This window comes from Actinia tenebrosa, unplaced genomic scaffold, assembly GCF_029948245.1.
Source record: "Actinia tenebrosa isolate PJP-AT-01 unplaced genomic scaffold, QUT_ActTen_1.0 PGA_scaffold1__47_contigs__length_23844297, whole genome shotgun sequence".
NCBI lineage: Eukaryota > Metazoa > Cnidaria > Anthozoa > Actiniaria > Actiniidae > Actinia > Actinia tenebrosa.
Genome location: NW_028292578.1, coordinates 13,438,091 through 13,462,531, shown reverse-complemented (window position 1 = coordinate 13,462,531; position 24,441 = coordinate 13,438,091). Strand labels below are relative to the sequence as shown.

The window sequence follows — 24,441 nt, the reverse complement described above, 5'->3', positions numbered from 1 at the left end:
AACTGCACTAAAGCTGGTTTTAATGGGAAATAAGACGGTTACTAACCTCTGCAGAATTGCCATAGAGGAACCGGCCCAGCCACACAACTTGATGCAGGTCAATGAATGAACGGGACTTGGTTGACTAATGCACTCATCGGTTGAATAAAAATAATTGTAATAAATCGTTACATTGAAAACGAATGGTCCTGGACTCTTGGCCACTCACTTCTCTATAGCACCATGGAATTACAATTTGCTATCATGAAAAAATTGGATTTGGTGGACATCAATGGAATTGTTACATACATGTCCAAAAACAAGAAATGAAAACGTTGTAAAGACAAGTTTTCAAGGGCACTGACTATGGAATGTCAGGAATGCATTGATGACGCCTATTAAGACCTACTTTCTGGCGTTGATGATTTTACACCTGCTATTGAGAAGAGAAGCAATGTAAAAGGTTACGACCTGAGTCTTCAGCATTGTTGATCCATTCATTAAGAAGGATTGTGTTGGACCTGCAGGAAGTAAAATAAAATGAGAAAATTTAAGAAAGATGATTCAAGCTGTCCACATTGACATAACACCCAGTAGCTATTTTGACATCTTCTAGCTAAAAATTGGATCATTCTATCAAACTTTGATAGAGATTGAGAGGATGGCGTTAAATTTATTAATATTTGTACTTAACTTTAGGTAACTCTACCTTGAAAGAGAGTCCAGTGATAGGCATTTATCTGATTTACTAGCTTCTTCCGAAAAATATGACAAAAAGTAAAAATTTCAAATCTGGTATGTTGAAAAACAGTCATGGTCACTGTAGAATACAGTCCATATCAATAGATTTTTTTACATTCATGCCAACAACTGCTCTATTAAAATAACATAACCCTCTTTAGCACTTGTCAGCTACATACCGGTGCTTCTAGTAAAGCAATGACAGCATAAACACAATCCACTTGCACAAAGCTGGAGAGAAAAGAAAAGAAAAGACACTAAGTGAGCTGCAAGATATTCTTGTAACATGAGTAACAAGGTCTAGTGAATATGCTGTCATGTGTTCCATTTGATTTTTAACCAAGCCAGTGTGTCGACCTCTCTTCAACTGCACAACAATATTATTATAACATTAATCAGGTATTTATTCACCTTGTTTCTGAATCCATATTGAACATTGAACGATCCATATGTTATTTCATCCATTCTATAAGAGAACAAATACTTTTAAAGCATGTTTTATTATATGAAGCATATGCATGCATGTCTCTAAGATAGACCATCAGGATGATAACATGATGAAAGACTTACCCAAATTTTTCAGCTGAAGTGCAAACCCATTCCTTTAGGTTATTCCTCAACTCTACATCCATACTGGTGTAATTTTCTCTGCTCTGTGCAAGTGGGATACTATGGAATCAAAATGACAATAACTGCTTGAAATGTTTGAAAACATTTCAAGGCTTACAGGCACAGAAAGGCTTGATCAATGTACAGAATCCATACTGCACATGATCATGCGTTCACGATGTGACTAGATAAGTATTATCCTTGCATGCTACATTTTGTTCAATGAATAGCATCAATTTCGAACCAGGACCATACCATGTATAGTTTAAGAAAGAGAGAGAAAAGAGAAATCTTTACTTTACCCCATATCAGCCAAGAATTCATGTAACTTCTTTTTTCCTTTCATTGTCCACACCCTAAACCTGAGCAGATATGAGAACAGGCATATTAATTCATCACAGACTACTGTCACATGGTTGATATTAATCCATGCATCATTCTTGGCCAGTGTCTGGTTGAGCATTGGTCTGTTTGTGTGTGACCAGTGTCATTACCCATATTGCTCTCCATCTTACCTGCATGCAGTATAATTAGAATGACAAATACTATCAAACAGAGACCAGTGTCTGTATAATGCCAAACGCATCCTGAAAACATTGTTAAGGTGCAACCAGTAACTGTATCACATCACACATGGGGTTGCCATGGAAACCTATTACTCTAACTTTTACAACATTTTCACATTTCAATATGTACAGTACAACAAAGAGTGCCTTTGTTTTTGTATGCACGGGGTTTTCAGATATACTGTATAGAGTTGGCAACAAGAAAACCATCACCCATAAATCAAGTTTTGCGTAAAAATGGATCATTGTGTTAGCTTTTAAGCTTAGAATAGTTACTCCAGGCAGGATTATCAACTATAGCCAACAGAGTGTTCTGCTAGATTACATCTTCAATGATTTCCTAGTGCTAATGTAAGTCAGACAAGGATACTCTGTGTCAAAAGCAATTTTCATACAGTTGATAGAGACACCATTTTCATCTGTTCCATGGTTGTGTCGCATCACATGTTCATGTAGACTCTCTGCATCACTAACATACTTATCGCTACAACAAAACACAATAGTGAGCAGTTATCAATAGGTTCCCTTTAGCCTAACCCTAACCCTTTAGCTCTTTGGATATTGATACTTACTACAATTGGATACTACTTGAATATAATATATTGAATTTTACAAAATACCTGTCAATTCTTTCATTGACAAACTGGTCTGTCAGTCCTATTGCACTCCACCTTAGAGGAAGAATATTACAAGCAATAAAACATCTCAGTAAATAAGTAAGAAATAATGATGATAAAAATGACTGCTTGCTTACCATAGTAAGTCATTACTGTCTTTACTCATCTTCCATGCAAGTTCATACATTATAACTGAAGACTGAAAAGAAACATTCATCATCTGAAACTACTTTGAACTACCACTAATAAGTCCTAGTAGTAATAAATGAACTCCAAAAAGTGCTCAAACTGCAGTTTTTGAAGTTTTGAGCTTCGACAAAATAAATGCTTCAAATCCAGTAACACTTACTGCTGTTCCATAAAATGCAAATTCATAGTATCTGTACAGAATGTCCTGTCTGAAAGAAAATGTTATCAAGTAGTTAGGTTATTGATGGAATGAATGGATGGATGGATGGATGGATGGATAAGTAAATGGACTGTTTGACAGACTATCTGACTGATGCACTGACAGATTTATTCAATGGCACATGTCCACTTTGGTTGCTAGTAAGATAAACAAGAAAATGCATAATTACATAAACTGATGATTTTGTTTTACCTTTTTCTTTCCCACTGCCGTCTTTTTCCTCTTGAACTAATTGACGTCTCCCCATCAGTCTTTTGCCGCTTTGATGATGGCTCTGAACCATCATCATTGTCTTCTTCATCATTATCTTCATCAAATTCATCCTTAATAATAAATTTATGAAAAACAGCAAATAAAAACACTTATGAAAAATTAAGAATTTCGAAAGTTCATGTTTATAGTATGATTGAAATAACTTTGCCAAATTACCTCAGAATCTGCATAAATGTCATCAAATTCTGGAACCTCTAGGGTTTCTCCTTCTTTCATGAGTAACTTGACCTGGTGACATTTTAATTAATATAGTTACACATAATTTTATCTTTAAAGAAAACAATTTCCATTCTCACCTGATCTTGATTGTAAATGTTGTCCAAGTCAAATGGCCTGTGACTATAAGATGAAAGCCAAAACAATACCTATTAAAAACGTATCATAATATATGGTACTTACGTCCTAAGAAATTCCTGCAGTTCAATAATTGCACGTCTAAGAGCAGTGGTAACATAAGAAGTAGCATCACAAAAATCACCACAGCAACCAACATCATATTTGGACAGTAATTTATGAGTTAGGAAAGGAGATATGAATACCTGTCTGCAACATAAAATCTCACATCTTCATCAGGTTCCAATGTCTCAAGTAAATTGATATTCCCTCCACAATTGATGAGAAAAATATGTTTAATCTGAAAAAAAGTAGAAAAAAGTTTCCTTCAATCATATCATAGCACACAAATGTTGCTGATCCAAGTGATATCAAGCAATGTTTATTTAAACTTATTATATAAATATTAATATAATCATTATATTAATTTACCTGGTCAGAATGTTCCAAATATGCCTTTGCTAGATCCTCTTTACCACTAATTGGGACTAGTGTGTATTGAATATTGTCACACTTGAACAGCCACTAAAACATTGATCATTCAAATACTTAAGTTAGTTTGACACAAAGGTTGATTTACATAGAAGTAGAGTGTTTCTGGGATAAGTCTTTTGTTTTCCTTTCCAAGGGGGGACACCTGAGAAAAAAGTGTTAAATCCTAGCAATAAGGGTCATTCTTTCTCAACGTAAATGCCTTCAAGACTCTTCGTAAGGTAGGGTGTGCTAGGGGCGAGTCCTTTGTTTTCCTTTCTTAGCGGACACCCAAAACAAAAGTGTTGGCCCTAGCAGTAGGGTTACCCTACTTTCATTAATATGGCTTCTGAGACCCTGTGTAGGGTAGGATGATCCTGGTGCTGGCAACAAGTCTTTTGTTTTACTTAAACCCAAGAAAAAAACCCTACCAGTGAAGTCACCCTTCTTTCATGTAAATGGTCTATGAGACCCCATGTAAGTTAGGGTGACCCTAGTGCTGGGGACAGGTATTTTATTTTTATTCCCAAGATGATGTACACCAAAAACAAGAGTTTAGCATAGTATCTTAGTAGTTTAGCATATGAATGTACATTTGTACAAAACCTTATCGAAACACATCACTATCTTTAAACAAAATAAAAGTACTTACTTGTAAGATCTTGCATGAACATAAAGCATCAACATCCATGGACACAAGAACCAGGACACGCTAAAGTACAACAGTAAAGTTAGTGTTTACATTCTTTTTCTTCGTCCTGTTGCAAAATGTTCGAACCAAATTCACGCAAAAATACGACAAATTCTACTCACTTCTTGAGCGATAACATCGTAGACTTCTTCTTTGAGCTTTTCTACGAACATGGCTGTTATTTTTGACTCACAAAAGTAGAGTTTTGAGGAATTATTTTATCGTTTTCCGCAGCATTTTTCATAAAAGATTTAAAACATGGCGTCTCCTCGATTTTAATTTTAAGGCGGGAAACCCAGGCCCTACTCGATGATATTCTACCACAGGTATCTCAAACTATATACAATTTTTTTTAATTATAGCTTTCTTTTAATTTTCTTAACATTTAAGAATCTTGAAAAAATTCCTAGTGAATGAAAATGAAACATTCACGAAGGAAATCATTTTGTTTTTAAATTCTAGGTTAAAAGAAAAGAAAAATAAGAATCTTAGGTTTTTGTCCACCCCTCCTTTCCCTCCCTCCCCTCCCTCCCCTCCCTCCCTACACAAAACAAAAATGTAAACAAGATGGCGGCTAAAAGAGCTGAAGCTCCTTGGCTTTCACATGCAAAGGAAGATATCTCTAGCACTAAGGAATGGAAAGAGCTTGTATCAGAAGTATTCGAAGCTGTACGACAACAACTAACAGAGAACCATGTTTCATATTTCTCAGACCTCACCGATTCCGAGAAGATTCTGTTCTTAGATCGAGCATCTAAGCTCGTCAGAACCAGTTTTCGACATAGTAACTTGGTTGCTAGGGTATCTGCTATCCTTGATCAGCAGATAAATGATGGAATAATGGAAGAATTGATGAATCCCTCCAACAAGAAGCCTAAAACAGAGCTTGTATTGGATTCTGCTTCTGATGCGTGTGCGGATTTGCTTAAAAAATGGCCAGATTTGAGGTCCAAACTGTTGACCTGTCTAAACCGACCTTTGCCTTTAAAGCTTAGAAAAGTTATTTGGGAAATGTTTCTCTTAAATCCTAAAATACGAGATGAATACTTGAACAGGAAGCTGAAAAGCTCGAAAACTAACAATAACACTAATACGATAGAGAGTTCCATTGAGCAAAGATGTGAAGCGTTCTTGGCTTCAGAACAAAGTTTTCAAGGGCTTTCCTCTCAACATTCATCTATTGTTATTTACGTTATGAAAAACTGTCTGACCTACAAACACTCTTCTCTCAAGGAATCACTGGCAGACACAGACTATTTGTTAATTCTTCCATTTGTTAAGGTTTTAGTACAGGATATCAGTATCCATGGTGATAGTTACCATGGTGACAGTCTTAACAGTACTGTTGCAAATTTTGTTGGGATATTCTTTACATTTATGGAGTTGAGGCCTACCTATATGAAAGACTCAGGAACAAAGGTATTTTAGTCCTATTCAACTTAGACCTGACAGATTTTTTATAGGCTAGCTTATTCATCTAAGCTTGGTACTCTTGCAAGTATGAGGCTGGCATTATGCGCTGTGATGTAACTTCTGCATGCAACAGTAAAATTGCATTGCTCGTTTAACTAAGAGCAAAAGAAATAGGAGGAGTAATAATTGTTCTTTCAGCCTGCCCATTCCAAAATCCATTTATATAGCATTTCATTATTTACAGGAATTTCATGCAGCACTTAAAGAAATAGGAGACACCATGGCAACCATATTAGAATCGCAAGACCATCAACTTGCAGCATCAATAGTGAAGTCATTTGCTCAAGGTAACAGTGCTCTCTTTACTTTACATTTACCTGGGCCCGGAGTTGTAGAAAGGATGGATAGCGCTATCTGACGGATAAATCTTTCACCACCACCACCAGGCCCTGGTGTATATCAAACCAATTCTATTGTCAATTGAGAGGCTTACTTATAATGAAATACTCTATCTACTGTAGTATATTGCTCATGCTACTTTTTTTTTTTTGCATTGGAAACGCTATAGCATAGACCTTTCTCACTCATCAGCCATGTTGGCTGAAACGATAGATTTTTGTCCAGCTAGCCATGCACTTCAGAATGAGTTTGGATGGCCAGAAACAAAGGAATTGATCTCAAGGGAATAAACATGGCTGCTGCATGACAAAGGTCTATTACTGTCAATGTAAGTAAGACTTTATTTTTGCCTCAGGCAACAACTCGGCAAGTCTGGCCTCTTGTCTTTCTTCCCTGATGAGATCATATTTAAGAAGCTCATTTGTTGGTAAGGACCAGTAAATAGCATTATAAGTTGAAGTATCATCAATGGATAGTGAAAGTCTAACTAGTCTCATTGCCAAAGGAATACTTGCATCTTCAGAGAAATTTATTAATTTAAAATTTTTTTTAATTGAAATTTAATTTTTTCAAAAATTTTTTAGCTTACAAATTTCATTCTTATTTACTAGTCTTGTTTTAAATAAAAATGTTTTGTCCAATCCCTTTTATTGATATATGTCAGGTTACTTACCAATGGATGTAGTATGTTATATCTGGGACCAACATATTCTAAGTATGAAGCTACAGAAACTGAACTGCATACCAACGTTTGCTGTAGTTCTTTTGATTTTATTGAAAGACAAGATTCTCATGTGTCACAATGTACGTATCTCTGATTTTTTTTGTTTATAAAGTTTTCGTTTTAATTCTTCAGCTGTGCTGAAAGCAGTCAACTATATGCTAGCATATGAAATATTGTATAGGGAAATACTTTTAGAAGCTCTTTTCTTTAACAGGAAAAAGATGTTGAAGAGGTATTGTTAAGTGGAGCAAAGGAATTGAAGACAAGACAATTCCAGAATGAGGTATATTCTGGAAGTGATGGCAACTGTTAATCAACAGCATGTTTCTTTTATATTATTCCAAAACTTTGGTTCTTCACATCTCTGGTTTTATGTACTTGCAGTTAGTGTAAATTTGTACAATATATTTGGTACTGCATGTTGATGTACTACTACGTAATGGTGCAAAAAAAATCCTGTTTCATTATCAACTATTATTAATAAAAACAATATTTATTAAATGATTCTGTTATGCAATGAGCCAAATTATACAGGCTGCACTTTGTTTTGCTTTGTGATCCAGTAGCTGGGAATTAGCAGTCATATACTCATCTCTCACCTCTGGGGTTTCGGGTTCAGTTCCTGGGTCCAACATGACAATTGGGATGCTGACTTTTAAAACTAACAAATTTAACAATTTTCTCATCTTTTTCTCTTTTCAAAGATTGATGAAAGGTTCATGCCAAGTTGGAAGCAACAAATTAATGATCTCCAAGGTTCAGAACTACCACTGGTTGATCCTGTTGCTAGTATGTATAAACCAAATCAAACCTTTAAGCCATGTGGGATGTAAATATAAACATACCTAGGGGTTGTGCTACTAAAAACCAAATGCTGTTTTTTCTCTTGTGTCATATAATTTCAGCATTAGGTGCCACACAGCCATGGACGTGGTGGTTCCAAGAACGACCAGCCACAAGGCAAAGACCTGAAGACAGACAAGCAGCAAGAGAAGCCAGAGAGATGGAGAGACTGCTTCTTCAAAAGCAGAGAAGGTAAGATGTGAGGCCAAGGAGGTTCAAGCTATTTTTCTCATACTGTACAGTCAACATTGCAACCTAGACAAAGACAATGTTTTACTTCTTTAAAAAGTTCATCCAAATAAATTGAGGTTCCTTTTCCTCATTATTCTGAACAGGCAGTTTGATGTGTTGTTCTCTTCCTTTCCACAAGGAATTTTTTCCTGGGTTCTCCAGTTTTCATTTTACAATTAAAATTAACTTGTGAGTTGAGTTTTAAATGTTGTGGTTACTTAGTGTATGTGGAGCAAACCTCACAGAGGAGCCCCTTATGGGGGATTGATGGTTGTAAAATATAAGGGTTCTTGCATTAAATCATTGGAACTCGTATTTTAGGAAGGAAGAAATCCAAAGACAAAGAGAGGAAGAGCAAACCTTGAGAGACGTTTTTAACAAAGACAAGCAAACCCAAGTTGACAAGATCACATCTCTGGAACATGAACTAACACAAGAGCGTCAAACAAGACACCTGATGGAGCAAGAAATGAGCTCAGAGATAAGACAACTACAGGAACAACTTGCAAGATTCCAAGCCCAAAAAGGTCAGGAACACCTGGCTCCATCTAGACACAGTCTATCAGCTGCCAAGTCAGCAAGTCTTCCTCCAACACCAGTTTCTTCCATTGCTGTTCCTCAATCATCCCAAAAAGATGAAGTGAAAAACATCCTTAAGGGTTTACTGAGTCAAGCTATGTATGGAGTGAATCACTGTAAGTTTGATGAAGCTTTGCTGTTTAATCTGTACTAGAGTTTCCAAGATCAAAGGGGTGGTTGGTTTTGGTGGCTAGGGGAGGACAAGGGATATGATCATGAGACTATTCCATCCCTTGCAAGATAATTTTCAAGTGGTTTATTGAGAAAGAAAGGCAAAGGTGAGGCTCTCTTCCGGCTGCCTACTTTTCTTCCTTATTCTTTACCTCAACCCCAAACCCATGCAGGCTTAAGAAAGAACTTTAGGGAGTTCCATCTCTGAGTCTTGAAGACTTTGTGGATTAGATGGGGGCATATTCTTCCACAAGAAAAAAAATTGATAATTACATGTATGTTGTCATTGCTGTTTACTGCAGTAATACACGGCACAGCACAGGAAAATGAAGCAATACAAGAAGTGGCAAAGCAAGTGTTGAAGACAACAAGACAAGAGTGTGAGAAAGCACAACTAACTTTGTTTGGAAAGGAACTTAGTGATGAAGACTGGATTAACATGACAACAGAACAAAGATATGACAATAAGGAAATATTGTTGAACAAACTGAAAGAGTTGCACAGAAAATAACTCTGGAAAGTAAAGAGTGTAGGTTGCGAGAGTCTGTGAGATAAATCGTCCATGTGTTATAGTCCTTTAAAATGATATAATGATGGTTAAACTAAACAAGTGTTTCAGGCACCACTGAGGATGAAAAAGTCCACCTGCTACAAGCAAGGACCCATGGCTCACCATCCAACCCAGTTGGGATGTAATTACCTAATATACTACCTACTCAAGGGGGGAGGGGGTGGGAGCAATGGAGCACATCTACAGTGACCCCATTGCCCTGTACGTGTATGCATGTGTCCAGTGAGAGACTTCTGACCAGCATGACTTAAATTTGTTTAAAATACAATTGACAATGGTGCTATATTTCATTGTTCTACCCTTTTATTTCATGACCCATATACAGTAATTAATCATTAAACACTAAGTATCAAAAAAATAAATTAGCTATATGGTAAATCTTTTATACCTAAACACAAAATGGCTAGTACTTACATTTACCTAGTGCGTAGACAGAACTGTAATCGTTTGTGAATCATTTCAAAGTATGATGTATAATTAGTTTAAAATATAAAAACAATAAAAATTGGGATTTGTTACAAGTTTTGTTCATTGTTATATTTCATGCGATGATAAATAACTATAATTTATTATAAATATATTACCCATTACATCTATGTTTACATTTACACCCTTCATTTTTTCCTGTACATGCATTAATAACCCTGATCAGTGGTATACATTTGTGTTTTTACCTTAAAAAAATCCATATTATACTGCTCTGTTCAGAGCAGATTTCAACAAGAAACAATTTTCAAAGGAGCATACATAGGAATGGAAAATCCTCCATCATGGCCATAGCGTCCTCATGCTCAGGGTGCATGTCATAGCTGCCTTGCTGGTTGACAATATCAAATCAACCAGCATGGCGACGGTTTTATTTTTATATCTATATCTCATGTGGGTACACTGTCCCTAAGAATAGGACAGTTGACCTGGGTTAGATTTAGACAAAGTACTGCAGTGATACCTCTATTAAGTGAACCCCCTTTTTAAACAGACAGCTATAAATCAATATTTACTGTAAAAATACTCCATTCAGCAGATGCCAACCAAGGTACACTTAATAGAGGTACCACTGTACAGTACATGGGCTATTCACCTCTTCCCATGAGTCTTTGCCATGTATGCTCCCTTGTGGCACTTTGCCATGACCTTTCAAGTAATCTCTCAATACTACTACATTCTATAGTTATGACCCATTATATCCTAACAATCTAATTTTTAATTTCAATTCCAATTTTAAAGTTAATGTTGCACTTATCAATCTTGGGAATTACTTGGTGTGCTATTGACATCTATTCGATACTCTACAACTTTTTTGGTTACCCAGCTGTAGGAATTGTCAAAACGTACAATGTCTGTAAGAGAAAAGAATCATACATTATAATAAGCACCATATTTTTTACTATATTCTTTGTTCACATGTTGTGGCATTTTAACAAAGATTTTGCATTAGCATCCATTGTTAAAAAACCATGTCTTTGCCACTTGACCCTCTTGGGAATGTCTTTGGCTCTAAATTTCAGACTGTGTTACATATTCTTTTTAAAAGCATTTGATAAGATATGAGAAGACATAGATGGTTGTATGAATAAAATCAAAATCTTATGCCAAGATAGAATTTAATGGCAGTCGGTGTCCATAATGCCAGAAGATGTAGCTGAAGGTATGGCCTGTGCTCAGAGTTAATATTGTTCCCACTTACATTTTCCTGGACATTCACATTTGATGGATCCCAGCTCAGGAACAAATTGACTGTTTACTCTTTGGATTGGAAGCTATTTGATGAAAAGCAACATTGACACTTACTATAAGGTTGGTTTCCATAAAAATAGTTGATGATGATGATGATGGTGGTAATGATATGGTGCTAGTTGCTCCTGGTGATGTGGATGATGATGGTGCTAATGATGGTGCTAGTTGCTGCTGGTGATGATGATGATGATGGTGCTAGTTGCAGCTGGTGATGATGATGATGATGGTGCTAGTTGCTGCTGGTGATGAGGATGATGATGGTGCTAGTTGCTGCTGGTGATGATGATGATGGTGCTAGTTTTTGCTGGTGATGATGATGGTACAGCTCCTGATGATGATGGGGATGAAGCAGATGCCTATGATGGTAGTGGTGCAAGTTGCTATGGTGATGGTGATGATGAAGATGGTGGTGGTGGTGATAATGATGATGATGATAGTGATGTCAATGATTAGTAAGCTACTCACTAATTCTTCCATCTCTTCTTTCTCTTCTAGTGTTGCAGCAGATAGGTATATCCCAAAACCAATGTCATGCTCCTTGGTCCTGAATTCCCAACTAAAATGAAAACCGTTTTCAGGTCTTTTTTCAGAGTGTTGCTAAGTTATCTCAATAATCCTTTTGACAGAGCTATATCTACAATTTACATCATGAATACATTGATGGTTACCTAATGATAGAGCCAGGTGTCTCCACAACTTGTTCCACATCAAGATGTTTGCCTCTATCAACTGTAGCCAGTATAGAACCTTCAGACTTCCCAAATGGTGTCTTTGCAAGGTAGTAAGACTCTGGTATGGTGCCTCCATAACAGATCTTGGCAACAAATGCAAAGAAAATCATTAGCCAACTGCTGAATTTTGCATTTAGGGACTTGGAATAGTGTTGAAATTGAAATACATGGAAACCATGGTCAACTTAATTTGCAGCTTATAAAGTATTTAAAAATGGAACAACAAAAATAATGACTTAATTATAATTATCTATACCTCTCCCACACACCCATGGCTCAGTCAGTCTGCAGACTTAGGAAGATTTGCATTTCCCGGAGGTTGAAATGACCTTAATAGAGTGGAGGTTATATCCTTTGGTATTACTAACAATAGTTTTTGTGAGATGAATGAAGGTTGAGAGAAGTATGAGAAGAGTGAGAAAAAAACCCCACCATAGAGGGAGGGGTCATAGTAACAGTCTCTATGGTAGAGGGGAAGAGTGAGTTGGATGTTCTGTCTTCATACCTCAGAACTACACTTTGGATCATTATCATCACATCCTTTACCACCATAAAACTCAGGTAAGTTATCTTCATCAATGTACTTCTTCAGTTGTTCCTTCCAATCATCTAAAAGATATTTTAAATCAAGTAATGCATGGATGGTAGGTGCCATTAATGCAACCAACTACCATCAACAAGTAAGAGCAATATGTAACCGGCGGCAAGGCGCTCAGCTATGAATCAGATTGCAAGTGGTTTTGACAAAAGAATTTATTGAAAAATTCACACAACTTTACAATACATGAAAAAAAAACGGGAACGAGATTACAGGATATCTCTTTACATCGTAGAGAATTCCTTGTCTTGATATGTGCAACGTCTTCAAGAACTTTTACTACACTGATTTAAGCTTAGTTTGGGCCTACTTTTATGGGAAAACCTGCATTCTTAAGACCTTACACATCCTACGCAATGTTGCACGCCCTAGGCGCAAACAGGATGTCCCAAACACGAACTTACGTAAACAAGCGCCAAACCTAGGCATGACTCACTGTAATGTAATTACGTACGGAAATTATTTCTTGCTTACGCATTTTCCACGCAAACAGTTAACTAAAGAATTACATTCCTATGTGTACACGAGGCATTCCTAATTAAAAATATAGATTTATGACTAAATAATTACTGTCCAAAATAGTGTCTTTTGACTCTGTCACACTTGCCCCTCCTTTTTGTTTGCTTCGTCCTCGAGCAAATTCAGGAACAATGATACGCAGGTGGACTCGTCAGTGCTGAAGTGCGGATCTTGGAAGATTATAGAGGTTGCTGTGTTGGCCTGCCGTTGTCCTTGTGGAACGTCGGAGTACAGGTGCAGCCAGTTCTTCCTCAGACGCATCATCACTATCATCATCATCATCAGGTTCAGCTGGTTCTGTCATTGGTTGAAAGGCGATTGTCATTCCTCCAATGTCATCTTCTTCATCTGATGATTCTGGCGATGCAGTACATGTTTGTCTAGACCTGTCAGCTTGCTTGTGTCGTCCTCGTATCTCCAGCATTGGTCTTGGACACACTTGCATTTCTCCTTGACTAACAACTTTATCTCCTCCATGTCCATCAGCTCTTTCAACGACATATGTATTGTTGTCTCTTCGTTCAACGATTTTGTACACTTGGTTGTCCCATTTATCTTGAATCTTGTTTCTTCCTCTGACTTTACGGTTGCGAAGGAGTACTCGCTCTCCAACTTGTAGTGGTTCGGCCAGTGCTCTGCTCTTCTGGTCATGGATCTTCTTTCTGATGGTAGCAGCTTCCTTCAAGTTTTGTGTCACAGTGGTATAAGCTTCTCGTAGACGAGTCTGGTGCTTGGTAATCCATTGCTGGTTGTCTACTGTCACTTGTCTGTCATCATCAGGAAGTAGAATGTCCAAAGATAGCTTTGCATCTCTACCAAACATCAGGTAGAAGGGTGAGTATCTAGTCGTTGCATGTGGCGTAGCATTATAGGCGTAACATAACTCTTTCAGGTGTTCAGGCCACCTTCTTTTCTTTTCTGCTGGTAGAGTTCTTAGAAGCTCATGTAGTGTACGGTTGAATCTTTCGCACTGCCCATTTCCTTGAGGATGATAGGGGGTTGTCCTTGACTTCTTAATTCCATACACTGCACACAACTCCTTGACTAGTTCTGCCTCAAATGACTTGCCTTGGTCAGAGTGTATTCTTTGGGGGATTCCATACACAAGGAACCATTCTTTAATCAGGGTCTTGACTACGGTTGTAGCTTTCTGATCACGGGTAGGTACAGCAATTGTAAACTTTGTGAACACATCTGTTAACACGAGGACATTTTCTCTTCCATCTGTTGCAGGCTCAAGCAAGGTAAAATCCATCGCTAGCACTTCCAATGGCCTAGTAGCTAGTAGGCTGCCCATCGGCGTCTTGACTGGAAGGTAGGATCCTTTGGCAATGACACATCTTTCACAATTTGAGATCCATTGCTTCACATCTCCTTGCATACCGGGCCACCAACATCTTTTCCTCAAGAGCTGTTCTGTCCTGTCTTGTCCTTGATGTCCACATTGATCGTGCGCACCCTTCAGTACTTGTGATTTCATTGATGTGGGGAGTAGCAGTAACCGAAGCTCACTTCCCTGTCCGACTCCTGTACGGCGGTAGAGAACTCCATGGCTTTCCTCAATCCTGTTCCAGTGACTAAGCAACTTCCTTGTATCCCTTGTCTCTTGTTGGCTTTGCCTTTTACTTGGCCGACGTCCAAGGTTTCGGTAGTGGAGGAGACGACTGATACATGGGTCCTCCTGCTGTAGTCGTTGGATCTCTGTGAGAGGTGTGGTTGGGAATGAGGTTGCTTGCTCCTCCAGCGCACTTGTCTCTGTGTTGCTTATGAACGCTGCTGATACCATCAAATGTTGACGTACCTCTTCTGGTAGGTCTGTAGTATTGGTAGAGTAGGCTAGGGTGCTTCTTACTTCAACTGTGGTTGGTTCTTCATCTCGGTTGATGCGACTTAGAGCATCTGCATTCTGATTGTGACGTCCAGGGCGATACTTGATGGTGAAGTTGAAGTTTGCTAACTCTGCAGCCCACCTCTGCTCCACAGCTTTCAGCTTACTCTTTGACTGTAGGTATGTCAGCGGGTTGTTGTCTGTGTAGATGACAAACTTCGATCCCAGCAGGTACTCCCTGAACTTCTCACATACAGCCCACTTCAAGGCTAGTAGTTCCAGCTTCCTCGATGAGTAGTTCTCCATGTTTCGCTCTCCACCTCTCAGGCCTCGGCTGGCATAAGCGATCACTTTGACTCTTCCGTCCTGTTCTTGGGACAGCACGGCTCCCAATCCTTCGTTGGACGCATCCGTCTCTAGGATGAAGGGCTTGGTGTAGTCCGGGTAGGCCAGCACTGGTGCTGAGGTTAGTAGATTCTTTAACTTGTTGAAGCTCTTTTGGCATTCTTCTGTCCACAGTATGCCAATCTGCTTCCGGGTGGTCTTGTTACTTCCTCCGCTCCCGAGCTCAGCAACTAACTTGTGCAGCGGGCCTGCCATTTGAGCGAACTTGGGGACAAATCTTCTGTAGTATGACGCGAAACCAAGGAATGATCGCAGATCGCGCACTGTCTGGGGGACTGGCCACTCGTTAACTGCCTTTGTCTTTTCAGGGTCTGTCTCGACACCGTCAGCAGAGACCACGTGCCCCAGGTAGGATACCCGATCTCTGAAGAGTTGACACTTGGTTGGTTCAACCTTTAATCCATGATGCTTCAGCTTACTGAATACCGTTTCCAACCGCTCAAGATGTTCTTCAATGGTGGATGAGAAGACTATGATGTCGTCCAGGTAGACCATCAGGGTGCGAAGTATGTCCTCTCGGAAGACTCCTTGCATCAACCTTTGGAAGGTCGCTGGGGCATTCTGTAGTCCAAACGGCATCCGAGTGTACTGAAACAAACCCATGGGCGTTGTGAACGCAGTCTTGTGCTGATCATCAGGATGGACTTCAACTTGATTGTAGGCTGATGCCAGATCTATGGTGGAAAAGTACTTTGCGCCACGCAGTGCCTCCAGTGATTCCTCTATCCTTGGTAGGGGGTACTGATCATGCTTGGTTTTCTGGTTCAGCTTCCGGTAGTCGACGCACATCCTCAAGGCTCCAGACTTCTTTCGTACAAGCACTATTGGGGAGGCATAGTTACTCTCACTTGGACATATCACTCCTTTTTCTAGCAAGTCTTGTAGATGCTGTTGCACCTCCTGGTATTGGTTTGGAGGAATCCTTCTGTAACGCTCTGTGACAGGCACATCATCGTCTGTGTAGATGCGATGATATGTTGTCTTTGTACAGCCAAGGTCCTCCTTACATGAAGCAAACACCTCTTCATTTCTTTCGAACATCTGGAGAGCTTTCTCCCTCTGAAGTTCCGTCCCGGGGAAATGTTCCAGGGTAATCCCGTGAGGGGGTGTCTGTATCCTTTGCCAACGTACTTTGCCCACAGCTTCCCGTTGGGGTGGCATCTGCGGGTCAGCACTAAGGTTACAGCACACTGTCACCATGTTATTTTCGTGCAGGAACTCCAACTGCTCTCCTCTCTTGACCATCTCTCCCTCTCGCACAATTCCAATCCGCATCTTCAGCTTTAGCCATATGTCCTTTGCCGTCTGGTTGGCAACTCTGACATAGTAACACGTCTTGGTAGTATCCACGAGAGTACTGGCCACGGTGAGGTTTCCTTCTACTGGTACACCAAGGGGTTCGATCACAGCATCAGTGCCCCATGATGGGCCTGTGACCAAGATATCAGATTCTGTGAAAGCAGGGACCCAGACTTTGTCTGAGCCGGCTACTTTCACGAACCCAGTTTTACGTTTACTCTTCTTCTCTTCATCTTGCAGGATCTGTTGGTATTGGGGCACCTGCCCAAGAACGTTGGTTCCCAGTAGGCCAGGTACCCTCCTCTGCATTACTGTAGTGGCTGCTGTGTCCTTCGTGATGAAGATGCCGCACCCAGGGACCACCACTCCTCCGATCTCTACTGTAGCGACGATATATCCAATGTAAGGGATGTCCAAACCGTTAGCTCCTCGCAGCTGCAGTAATCTTGTTTCAGGGTGTAGGTCTCCAAGGGTTGGCTGTAGCTTTTCCCTGTAGAACGACTCGGTGATGAGGGTAACCATGGAGCCCGTATCCACTAAGCTTTTCACAGGTACTCCGCCAATCCTCGCCACCACTGTGGGACTTGTCCCTACAAACTTTTCGTTCTGAAAAAGAGAATTAGAGCCACTACAGTTCCTCTCCACGGCGTGGCTCACTGCCGTGGAGAGCTGGAGTTTGACTCCTTCTGTGGTGCTGCTGGTGCCTTGTCTTTCAGGGGCTTTGGGCAGTTCGGCCGAAGATGTCCAAGCTCATGGCAGTTGTAACATCTCCTCGGACCACGTGGGGGACTTCGTGGTGGTGATGGGCTTGCTAACTTCATGGTAAGTTGGGTTAGCAGCTTCTGCTGCTCATCCAGCAATTTTTGTTGCTGCATGAGCCTCTCCACCAGGGCCTTCTGTCCTGCTGTAAGCTCTTGGATGGCATTTACTTGGTTGCTCTCCACCAACACCTCCTTGGCCGCTGCATGGCGATGTGCTCCTCTATCTGTGTCTTCCGAGCTACGATAGGCCTCTTGCCTCACCTCGTTGAAGGTCTTCTCGGGATGTTCTCTGATATAGCGCTTGAGATCCCTGCGCAACAGGTTGTCACGCAAGTTCTCAACGAATGTGTCTCTGAGGTTCTGGTCCTTGTTTTCCAGGGCTCCTACGTGTACTCTGGTCATGTGCTCCGCCATCGACATCAGGGCATGGGCAAAGTCCTGGATGGGCTCCCTGTCACCTTGTTTTCTGGCGAAAAACCTCTGGAGAAGCTGGGTCTTGGTGAGCTTCTCTCCGAAGACGTCTCTCAGAATCCTGAAGAAACCCTCCGGGTCTGTCCAGTCATCCGCAGGCCTTAGTCGAACTTCATCTCGAGCCACTCCTTCTAAGCTATGGTACAGGAAATCCACTGCCTCTTGATCAGTTAACTTCTGGGCAGCCACAGACCTCTGTGCATCCGCTATCCAGTCTTCAAGCACTTTGTCGTCTCTGCCACCAGCATACTTCCTCAGCTTCTTCTCCCTTGGCACTGTCACTTTTACCACTGGTGCAGGAACAGGTTGGGCAGGGGGTCCTCCTTCAGCCTGCATGCCATCTAGCTGTGCCTTGAGTGCAGCCAATTGCTCTGTGAGTGCAGCCACAGCTTCTTCTGCCATGATTTCAGTCTCGTTCCCGTTGGTAAATAATCAGTAACTACTAATGTCAACTTTCTTGCAATCCCACTTCTGACACCAAAAATGTAACCGGCGGCAAGGCGCTCAGCTATGAATCAGATTGCAAGTGGTTTTGACAAAAGAATTTATTGAAAAATTCACACAACTTTACAATACATGAAAAAAAAACGGGAACGAGATTACAGGATATCTCTTTACATCGTAGAGAATTCCTTGTCTTGATATGTGCAACGTCTTCAAGAACTTTTACTACACTGATTTAAGCTTAGTTTGGGCCTACTTTTATGGGAAAACCTGCATTCTTAAGACCTTACACATCCTACGCAATGTTGCACGCCCTAGGCGCAAACAGGATGTCCCAAACACGAACTTACGTAAACAAGCGCCAAACCTAGGCATGACTCACTGTAATGTAATTACGTACGGAAATTATTTCTTGCTTACGCATTTTCCACGCAAACAGTTAACTAAAGAATTACATTCCTATGTGTACACGAGGCATTCCTAATTAAAAATATAGATTTATGACTAAATAATTACTGTCCAAAATAGTGTCTTTTGACTCTGTCACAAATAAGACGTTAAAGACCACAGCAGCCCTAAGCCATGTGTCAACCCCCTTGATGAGAGGGTAGGGGCACCAGCATGTAATGCTTCTCAGCAAAAACTAGTGATGGACATTATGGTACTTGTACAATTATTAATGACTTAATAATATCTCACCTCCAAGTATCTTGATTTTATTCTTGGTGTCTTCACTCAGGAATGGCTTGACCAAATTGTAGGCCGCAGGGAAAATCAGAGGAGCTTATATTGATAGATAGTAAATTATGGAAATAAGAGCCATTGATTAGAATGATGAAGATGACAAGCAATCAGCAGAAGGAGGAAACCTGAGAACCCGGAAAAAAACCCTCAAGCCAAGGGAAAAATGTAGCAAACTCTCCTCCCACCCCAGGAGTAGATTGCCACCTGGTTAGCTCAGTTTACTTGGTAAGAGCATCTGTCTTTTGTGTGGTATATCGTGGTTCAAGCCTTAAAATAACTGTAGAGTAGGTGCTGCCTTTGTTATTATATCTGCAAATGGTTAGACCTTCACATGGGTCAGATGACCAGGTACGTTAATGGCGGTCCCATCCCTAATCAACTAGAGACATTAAAAGAGGACCACAAGTTTATCAGTTGAAATACTGTCAAGTGTTTTACTCCTCTATAAACAAAGTTAATCAATTCATTTTATTTATCTGAATTTGTCTGTGTTGCATGTGCCAAACAGGGGGTTTTAAACATTAATTTATAACTTACCTTTAATTACAAATATTCTTTTCCAGTAACCAGGAAAGTTGTTTTCATAAAGTGTTGCTACCTGGAATGAAAAATAAAAAAACTGCATTGTACACCACAGAAAATGTATAGACATTTATCTTAAAATCAAGAAAGTACTCACACTATTGAAGAGTGCTACACCTTTAAAATAGACAAATCAAAGAATGAAGTGTCAGAAAACAACACAGGGAACCCAAACAAAATTGAAAGCAAACAAATCATTCTATGCTCCTTACCAGGTCCCCACAAGTGTTTAAGCCCCAGGCCCTCCATGTCCAGGATGTTTACTACTTGATGCACTCTTTTTCCTGTCTGAAGTAGAATTTAATAGGACAATAATTTATATTAGACACAGGAACAGATGCCCCTACCACCCCCCCCCCCCCCAACCTTCTCCACCTCCAGACAAATTAGAGTTATAGTTACTTTAAGAGTTACATTAATTCTGAATAATTTACCTCTTTTGCCTTTTCTTTAGCAAGCTGCAATCCTTTCTCAGCATGATATCCTTTGAATCTCAGAACATCATCTTTCTTGACTGAATGAAGAAGGCCTACAGTATGAACATAAAACAGTTTACAAGACTTATAGTATCTAATGAAAAACTTAGATAACTAGTGGTTAAATGAGAGGGTAACCTACCTTTAAAGTCAATTTGTCCAAGTGGATCAACAAATATTGGAGATCCTTCCTTGTCGTAACCATAGAAACCACCTGGATCATACTTCATGAGGACCTAAAAGTTGTTGAAATGTTTAAAAGGATTGGTTTCTAGGTAACACCATGAAATATGAACCACATAGCTTTAGTAATAATAGAAGACTAAAGACTGAAGTCATGAGGATGATGATGATGATGATATTGATGGTGATGCTGGATGCTTTGAAAATGTTGGTGTTGATGATGATGATGGAGATGATGCATATGATGATAATTATGGTGATGATAATGATGATAACGATGATGATGATAATGCTGATCATGATAATGGCACTGGTGATGATGCATCTGCCGAAGATGATAATGATTCATGATGAAGATGATAAAGATTCATGATGAAGATGATAATGATTCATGATGAAGATGATAATGATTCATGATGAAGATGATAATGATTCATGATGAAGATGATAATGATTCATGATGAAGATGATAATGATTCATGATGAAGATGATAATGATTCATGATGAAGATGATAATGATTCATGATGAAGATGATGATTCATGATGAAGATGATAATGATTCATGATGAAGATGATAATGATTCATGATGAAGATGGTAATGATAGACTGTATTGGTGATGATCAGGGCCTTCAATAATGGCCAGACAGTCACCAGTCATGATTACAGGCCAAATACATTCAGCTCTATCATACCTCATTTCTGGCTCAACCTTAATGGACAAAATAACCAGCAAAGTAACAATTTGACCCAAAAGTTTTTATTTTTATCATGCAGACATTGTCCGATCACCAGCCATTATTTTAAGTCCTGGGTGATGGAGATGATGCAGCTGCTAATGAAGATGATAGTAGTGATGATAAATATAATAATGATGCTTCTAATGATGATACATGATGGTGATGCTGCTAATGATATACATGATGATGGTGATGATGGTGATGATGATACATGATGGTGATGCTTCTAATGATGATACATGATGGTGATGCTTCTAATGATGATACATGATGGTGATGATGATTGATGATGATTGTGATGATTGTGATGGTGATGATGATTGTGATTGTGATGATCATGATGATGATAAAGAAGATGGTTATAAAGGTGGTGATGGATGATGATGATGACTGATAATTGGACATGACATAGCAGGATTCTCTTACCTCTGGTGGTTTATAGGATGGAGTAAGAACAGAATCCAGATCAAGCTTTTTTCTCACCCAAAGACTCTAAAAACACACTGTATCAGTATTGGTTTTTCTTTTCAGGCCTAACATTTACCCATTTTAAGACCACATTTCTTTACAGTATCTTGAGAATTACTTCTTTTTCTACAAGTAATGCTTGAGAATCTTATTCTTCAAGTGACAGCTTGTGATTTGCCCAAAATGTTACATGCAACCTGAAAGGTCTATTATCACATAGTTACCGCTTATAGCATGAAACAGCAATAGTAACTATAACTGTTATAGTCAATGAGTGTTGAGAAGTCTGTTTATGACCCCTATTTTGACCTCAATTAAAGAAACAGGTATACTATTGTATGTGCTTCCGGCTGATATGAATCAGTCCTTTTACCTGCCTAAACATGTCATCTGCCTTCTCAGCATCAAAGTCAGTTGCTACATAAAAGAAAAGAATATTATAAGAAAAGAAGGAAAGAAAATATAGATTAAGGAAATAATAGCCTGCCAATAAAATGGCTCATGCCTGGCCTCCAGCAAGAAAAAGAAATGATCATTTAGTGTACATTATTCTAGAAATTAATATGGTACTATGCCACTATTAGTACAAATTCTTCAAACCTTCAAATTTCATTGATGCCCCAAAAAACAACCTCAGGACCGATCTAAGCTAGAGCACGGCTAACTCACAGATCAAACCCTGAAACAACCTCTGGGCTGATCTAAGTCAGGGCATGGCTAACTCACAGATCAAACCCTGAAACAACCTCTAGGATGATCAAAGTAAGGGAACAGCTTTCTAAAAGATTGAATCCTGAAACTACCTCTTGGCTGATTTGATATAAGTCAGGGCTAAGCTAAACTCCCAGGTCAAATTGGAATAACTTAGCTTGTTAAGTTTGTAGAAAAAGGTTAAGCAGAGAATTCACTCCCCAGATTAACAATAATATTTTAATACCTTGAAGCCATTTTAGCAGGAAATAATCATCCTGATCATCTTTGAGACTACTTTGAACTTGTTCCCGAAACTAGATTTAGAACAAGAAACTCTATATTAATTATGATGAAAAATATTTATAGGATACGCTGTGGAATTGATATCAAAAAATACCCTGGCTATAGATTTAAGAAATTAAGTCTCACAAAAAGAGTAGATTAATTATTAAGCCTTCTCTTAAGAACTCAAGTATTTCATAAGACAAGACACATTGCTTTTTTGCAAAACCTAAAGATTATTGGATACAGTGCTAATAGTCTAGGAGAATAAGTCAGAAATATAACCAACCAATTGAAGATCACTATATTATTATGGCATACTAACTATGCTTAATAAGTTAATAATATACATTAATAATTTATGACCATGCAAGAAAATACTCCATTTTTATACAGTAAACATTTGACAAAATAAAGTTTCAAGACAAACTGTATCCTTAAAATGGCCTTTGTATGCATGAGTATAGAAAATAGTAAAATTATCGAACAAAAATGTTAAAAAATTTTAAAGCGATAAATAGTGGGCACCATAAAGGTTTACAATCAAATCAGCGCACACAACCAATAAACTGCTAAATGAGCTGACATCCTAAATTGACAAAGCAAATGGATGACGAAATACCACAAGGCTATTTTGCGCACCTGCACTAGCTAGTAAGCAAAACAGCCAATCACAGGCTCCAACATTTTTTTATTATTAAAAAGAAGACAGGGTCATAAATATTTCAGTACGTTGTCTTGATTCTATCTTTTTTCTACATAATAATCTTTTTGCATATGAATCTAGAAGAAAGTTTGAATCGAATATTTTTACCAACTTTTCATTATTCTTTTCACAACTCACATTTCTATAAAATTTGGTATAACAATTTCCACCTTAAAAACAAGCTTTCCACACTAAGATTCCTAAGGAATTAGCTGTTGACATGTAGCTTATGAGAAGTGATAGTCTCAATAGTCTTGAATAGATCTTAAAATTAAGTTTCAATAATAAGTTTTTTATGAACTCTTCCAACCTCGCCCATTGCAAGAGGCAAGAAAAAATATTTTATTGAATTGCTTGAAGCCAAAAGCAAAAGATTGTGGAAAATACTATTAGAATGTATGGTTTGGATATTGTTTATGATTTCACCTAATCTCACAAAAAAGTCAGTGAATTTAATATAAGAATAACCAAAATAAAAAATCCTTTTATCGACCAAGGTCTGGCTTGACTCACCTTCTTTAGGGTTTCCTTTTGATTTTCATCCAGATCGTCTAGATTTTCAATCATTTTGGCTGAAAACCTTTGCCTTTAGATTGAACTAAAGTTTACGATGGTTTAACTGACCTATTTCAAGGGGGAAATGTTCAAAAAGGGTTAGAGATCGAGGAGGATGAGCATCATTTAACTTGAATCCAGCCAAGAAACCTTTGATCTGTCAAAAAGAAATGTCAGCGGTTAAATACCACTGGGGAGGGGGTGGGGTTTGTCACCTGGACAATTATTCCCTATGAAGGAGGGGTAGAAAGGTTTTGTCAAAACTAATCGTCAGAAATACTTCAAGAAAATTAAATAATTCGTGCTCAAAGTACCTAAGATATATTTTAAAATAATCTGAGTGATTTAGAATTTATTTGTAGGAGAAGAATGAGGCGATATTTAGTAGAAGAAAAAGATATTACTGGGTAGGAGTAGGGATGGTTTTTGTCCTGGTGTTTTATTCTTCCCACCTGCTATCAATCAAATGAAAACTATTAAATTCCACTATCTCGTTTTTCAATTTTTTAGAAAGATAAAAATTGTTGGTTTTAAAATAAAACACGCCGTTTTGGTCATGGAAAGATTTTAAAAACCATTCTGGAAATAAATAAAAAAC

At 38.8% G+C, this 24,441-nt stretch overlaps 3 protein-coding genes across 3 annotated transcripts; 1 reads left to right on the top strand and 2 right to left on the bottom strand.

Moving 5' to 3' along the window:
* Positions 1 to 384: 384 nt before the first annotated feature.
* Positions 385 to 4,952, bottom strand: LOC148909909 (cell division control protein 45 homolog). Its single transcript, XM_089032460.1, has 17 exons — positions 4,812 to 4,952; positions 4,651 to 4,710; positions 3,960 to 4,052; positions 3,734 to 3,828; positions 3,491 to 3,533; positions 3,351 to 3,422; positions 3,114 to 3,244; positions 2,862 to 2,910; positions 2,650 to 2,711; positions 2,516 to 2,566; positions 2,266 to 2,379; positions 1,845 to 1,916; positions 1,632 to 1,691; positions 1,291 to 1,389; positions 1,132 to 1,186; positions 900 to 951; positions 385 to 500 (listed from the first exon to the last, which is right to left on the bottom strand). The coding sequence occupies exons 1-17, from the start codon at positions 4,860 to 4,862 to the stop codon at positions 385 to 387; spliced, it is 1,275 nt and encodes a 424-aa protein (XP_088888586.1). The 5' UTR covers positions 4,863 to 4,952.
* Positions 4,953 to 5,256: 304 nt separating this feature from the next.
* On the top strand, positions 5,257 to 9,908 carry LOC116288150 (uncharacterized). Its single transcript, XM_031694893.1, has 9 exons — positions 5,257 to 6,108; positions 6,347 to 6,449; positions 6,857 to 6,928; positions 7,166 to 7,305; positions 7,440 to 7,508; positions 7,930 to 8,014; positions 8,131 to 8,260; positions 8,621 to 8,994; positions 9,352 to 9,908. Exons 1-9 carry the CDS (start codon positions 5,257 to 5,259, stop codon positions 9,558 to 9,560), a joined length of 2,034 nt encoding a protein of 677 aa, XP_031550753.1. The 3' UTR covers positions 9,561 to 9,908.
* On the bottom strand, positions 9,902 to 23,988 carry LOC116289638 (SEC14-like protein 2). The gene is made up of 15 exons (XM_089032340.1): positions 23,802 to 23,988; positions 22,545 to 22,614; positions 21,981 to 22,024; positions 21,566 to 21,631; positions 20,358 to 20,451; positions 20,174 to 20,268; positions 19,952 to 20,027; positions 19,837 to 19,856; positions 19,695 to 19,755; positions 19,113 to 19,196; positions 12,594 to 12,697; positions 12,026 to 12,171; positions 11,823 to 11,913; positions 11,308 to 11,380; positions 9,902 to 10,960 (listed from the first exon to the last, which is right to left on the bottom strand). The coding sequence occupies exons 1-15, from the start codon at positions 23,853 to 23,855 to the stop codon at positions 10,863 to 10,865; spliced, it is 1,176 nt and encodes a 391-aa protein (XP_088888466.1). The 5' UTR covers positions 23,856 to 23,988; the 3' UTR covers positions 9,902 to 10,862.
* Between the last annotated feature and the right edge of the window lie 453 nt (positions 23,989 to 24,441).

What these genes read in the sequence shown, in the direction of transcription:
- LOC116289638 (XM_089032340.1), bottom strand. Translation starts at nt 23,855, where the DNA reads ATGATTGAAAATCTAGACGATCTGGATGAAAATCAAAAGGAAACCCTA. An exon ending in CCTGCTAAAATGGCTTCAAG is followed by an intron (nt 22,025 to 22,544) that starts GTATTAAAATAT and finishes TCTTTTATGTAG; the next exon opens with CAACTGACTTTGATGCTGAG. An exon ending in CTAAAGAAAAGGCAAAAGAG is followed by an intron (nt 20,028 to 20,173) that starts GTAAATTATTCA and finishes ATTCTACTTCAG; the next exon opens with ACAGGAAAAAGAGTGCATCA.
- LOC116288150 (XM_031694893.1), top strand. Translation starts at nt 5,257, where the DNA reads ATGGCGGCTAAAAGAGCTGAAGCTCCTTGGCTTTCACATGCAAAGGAA. An exon ending in AGTGAAGTCATTTGCTCAAG is followed by an intron (nt 6,450 to 6,856) that starts GTAACAGTGCTC and finishes TTTTTGCCTCAG; the next exon opens with GCAACAACTCGGCAAGTCTG. An exon ending in TATGTATGGAGTGAATCACT is followed by an intron (nt 8,995 to 9,351) that starts GTAAGTTTGATG and finishes TGTTTACTGCAG; the next exon opens with TAATACACGGCACAGCACAG.
- LOC148909909 (XM_089032460.1), bottom strand. Translation starts at nt 4,862, where the DNA reads ATGTTCGTAGAAAAGCTCAAAGAAGAAGTCTACGATGTTATCGCTCAA. An exon ending in ACTTCAGCTGAAAAATTTGG is followed by an intron (nt 1,187 to 1,290) that starts GTAAGTCTTTCA and finishes GTTCTCTTATAG; the next exon opens with AATGGATGAAATAACATATG. An exon ending in AATATGGATTCAGAAACAAG is followed by an intron (nt 952 to 1,131) that starts GTGAATAAATAC and finishes TTTTCTCTCCAG; the next exon opens with CTTTGTGCAAGTGGATTGTG.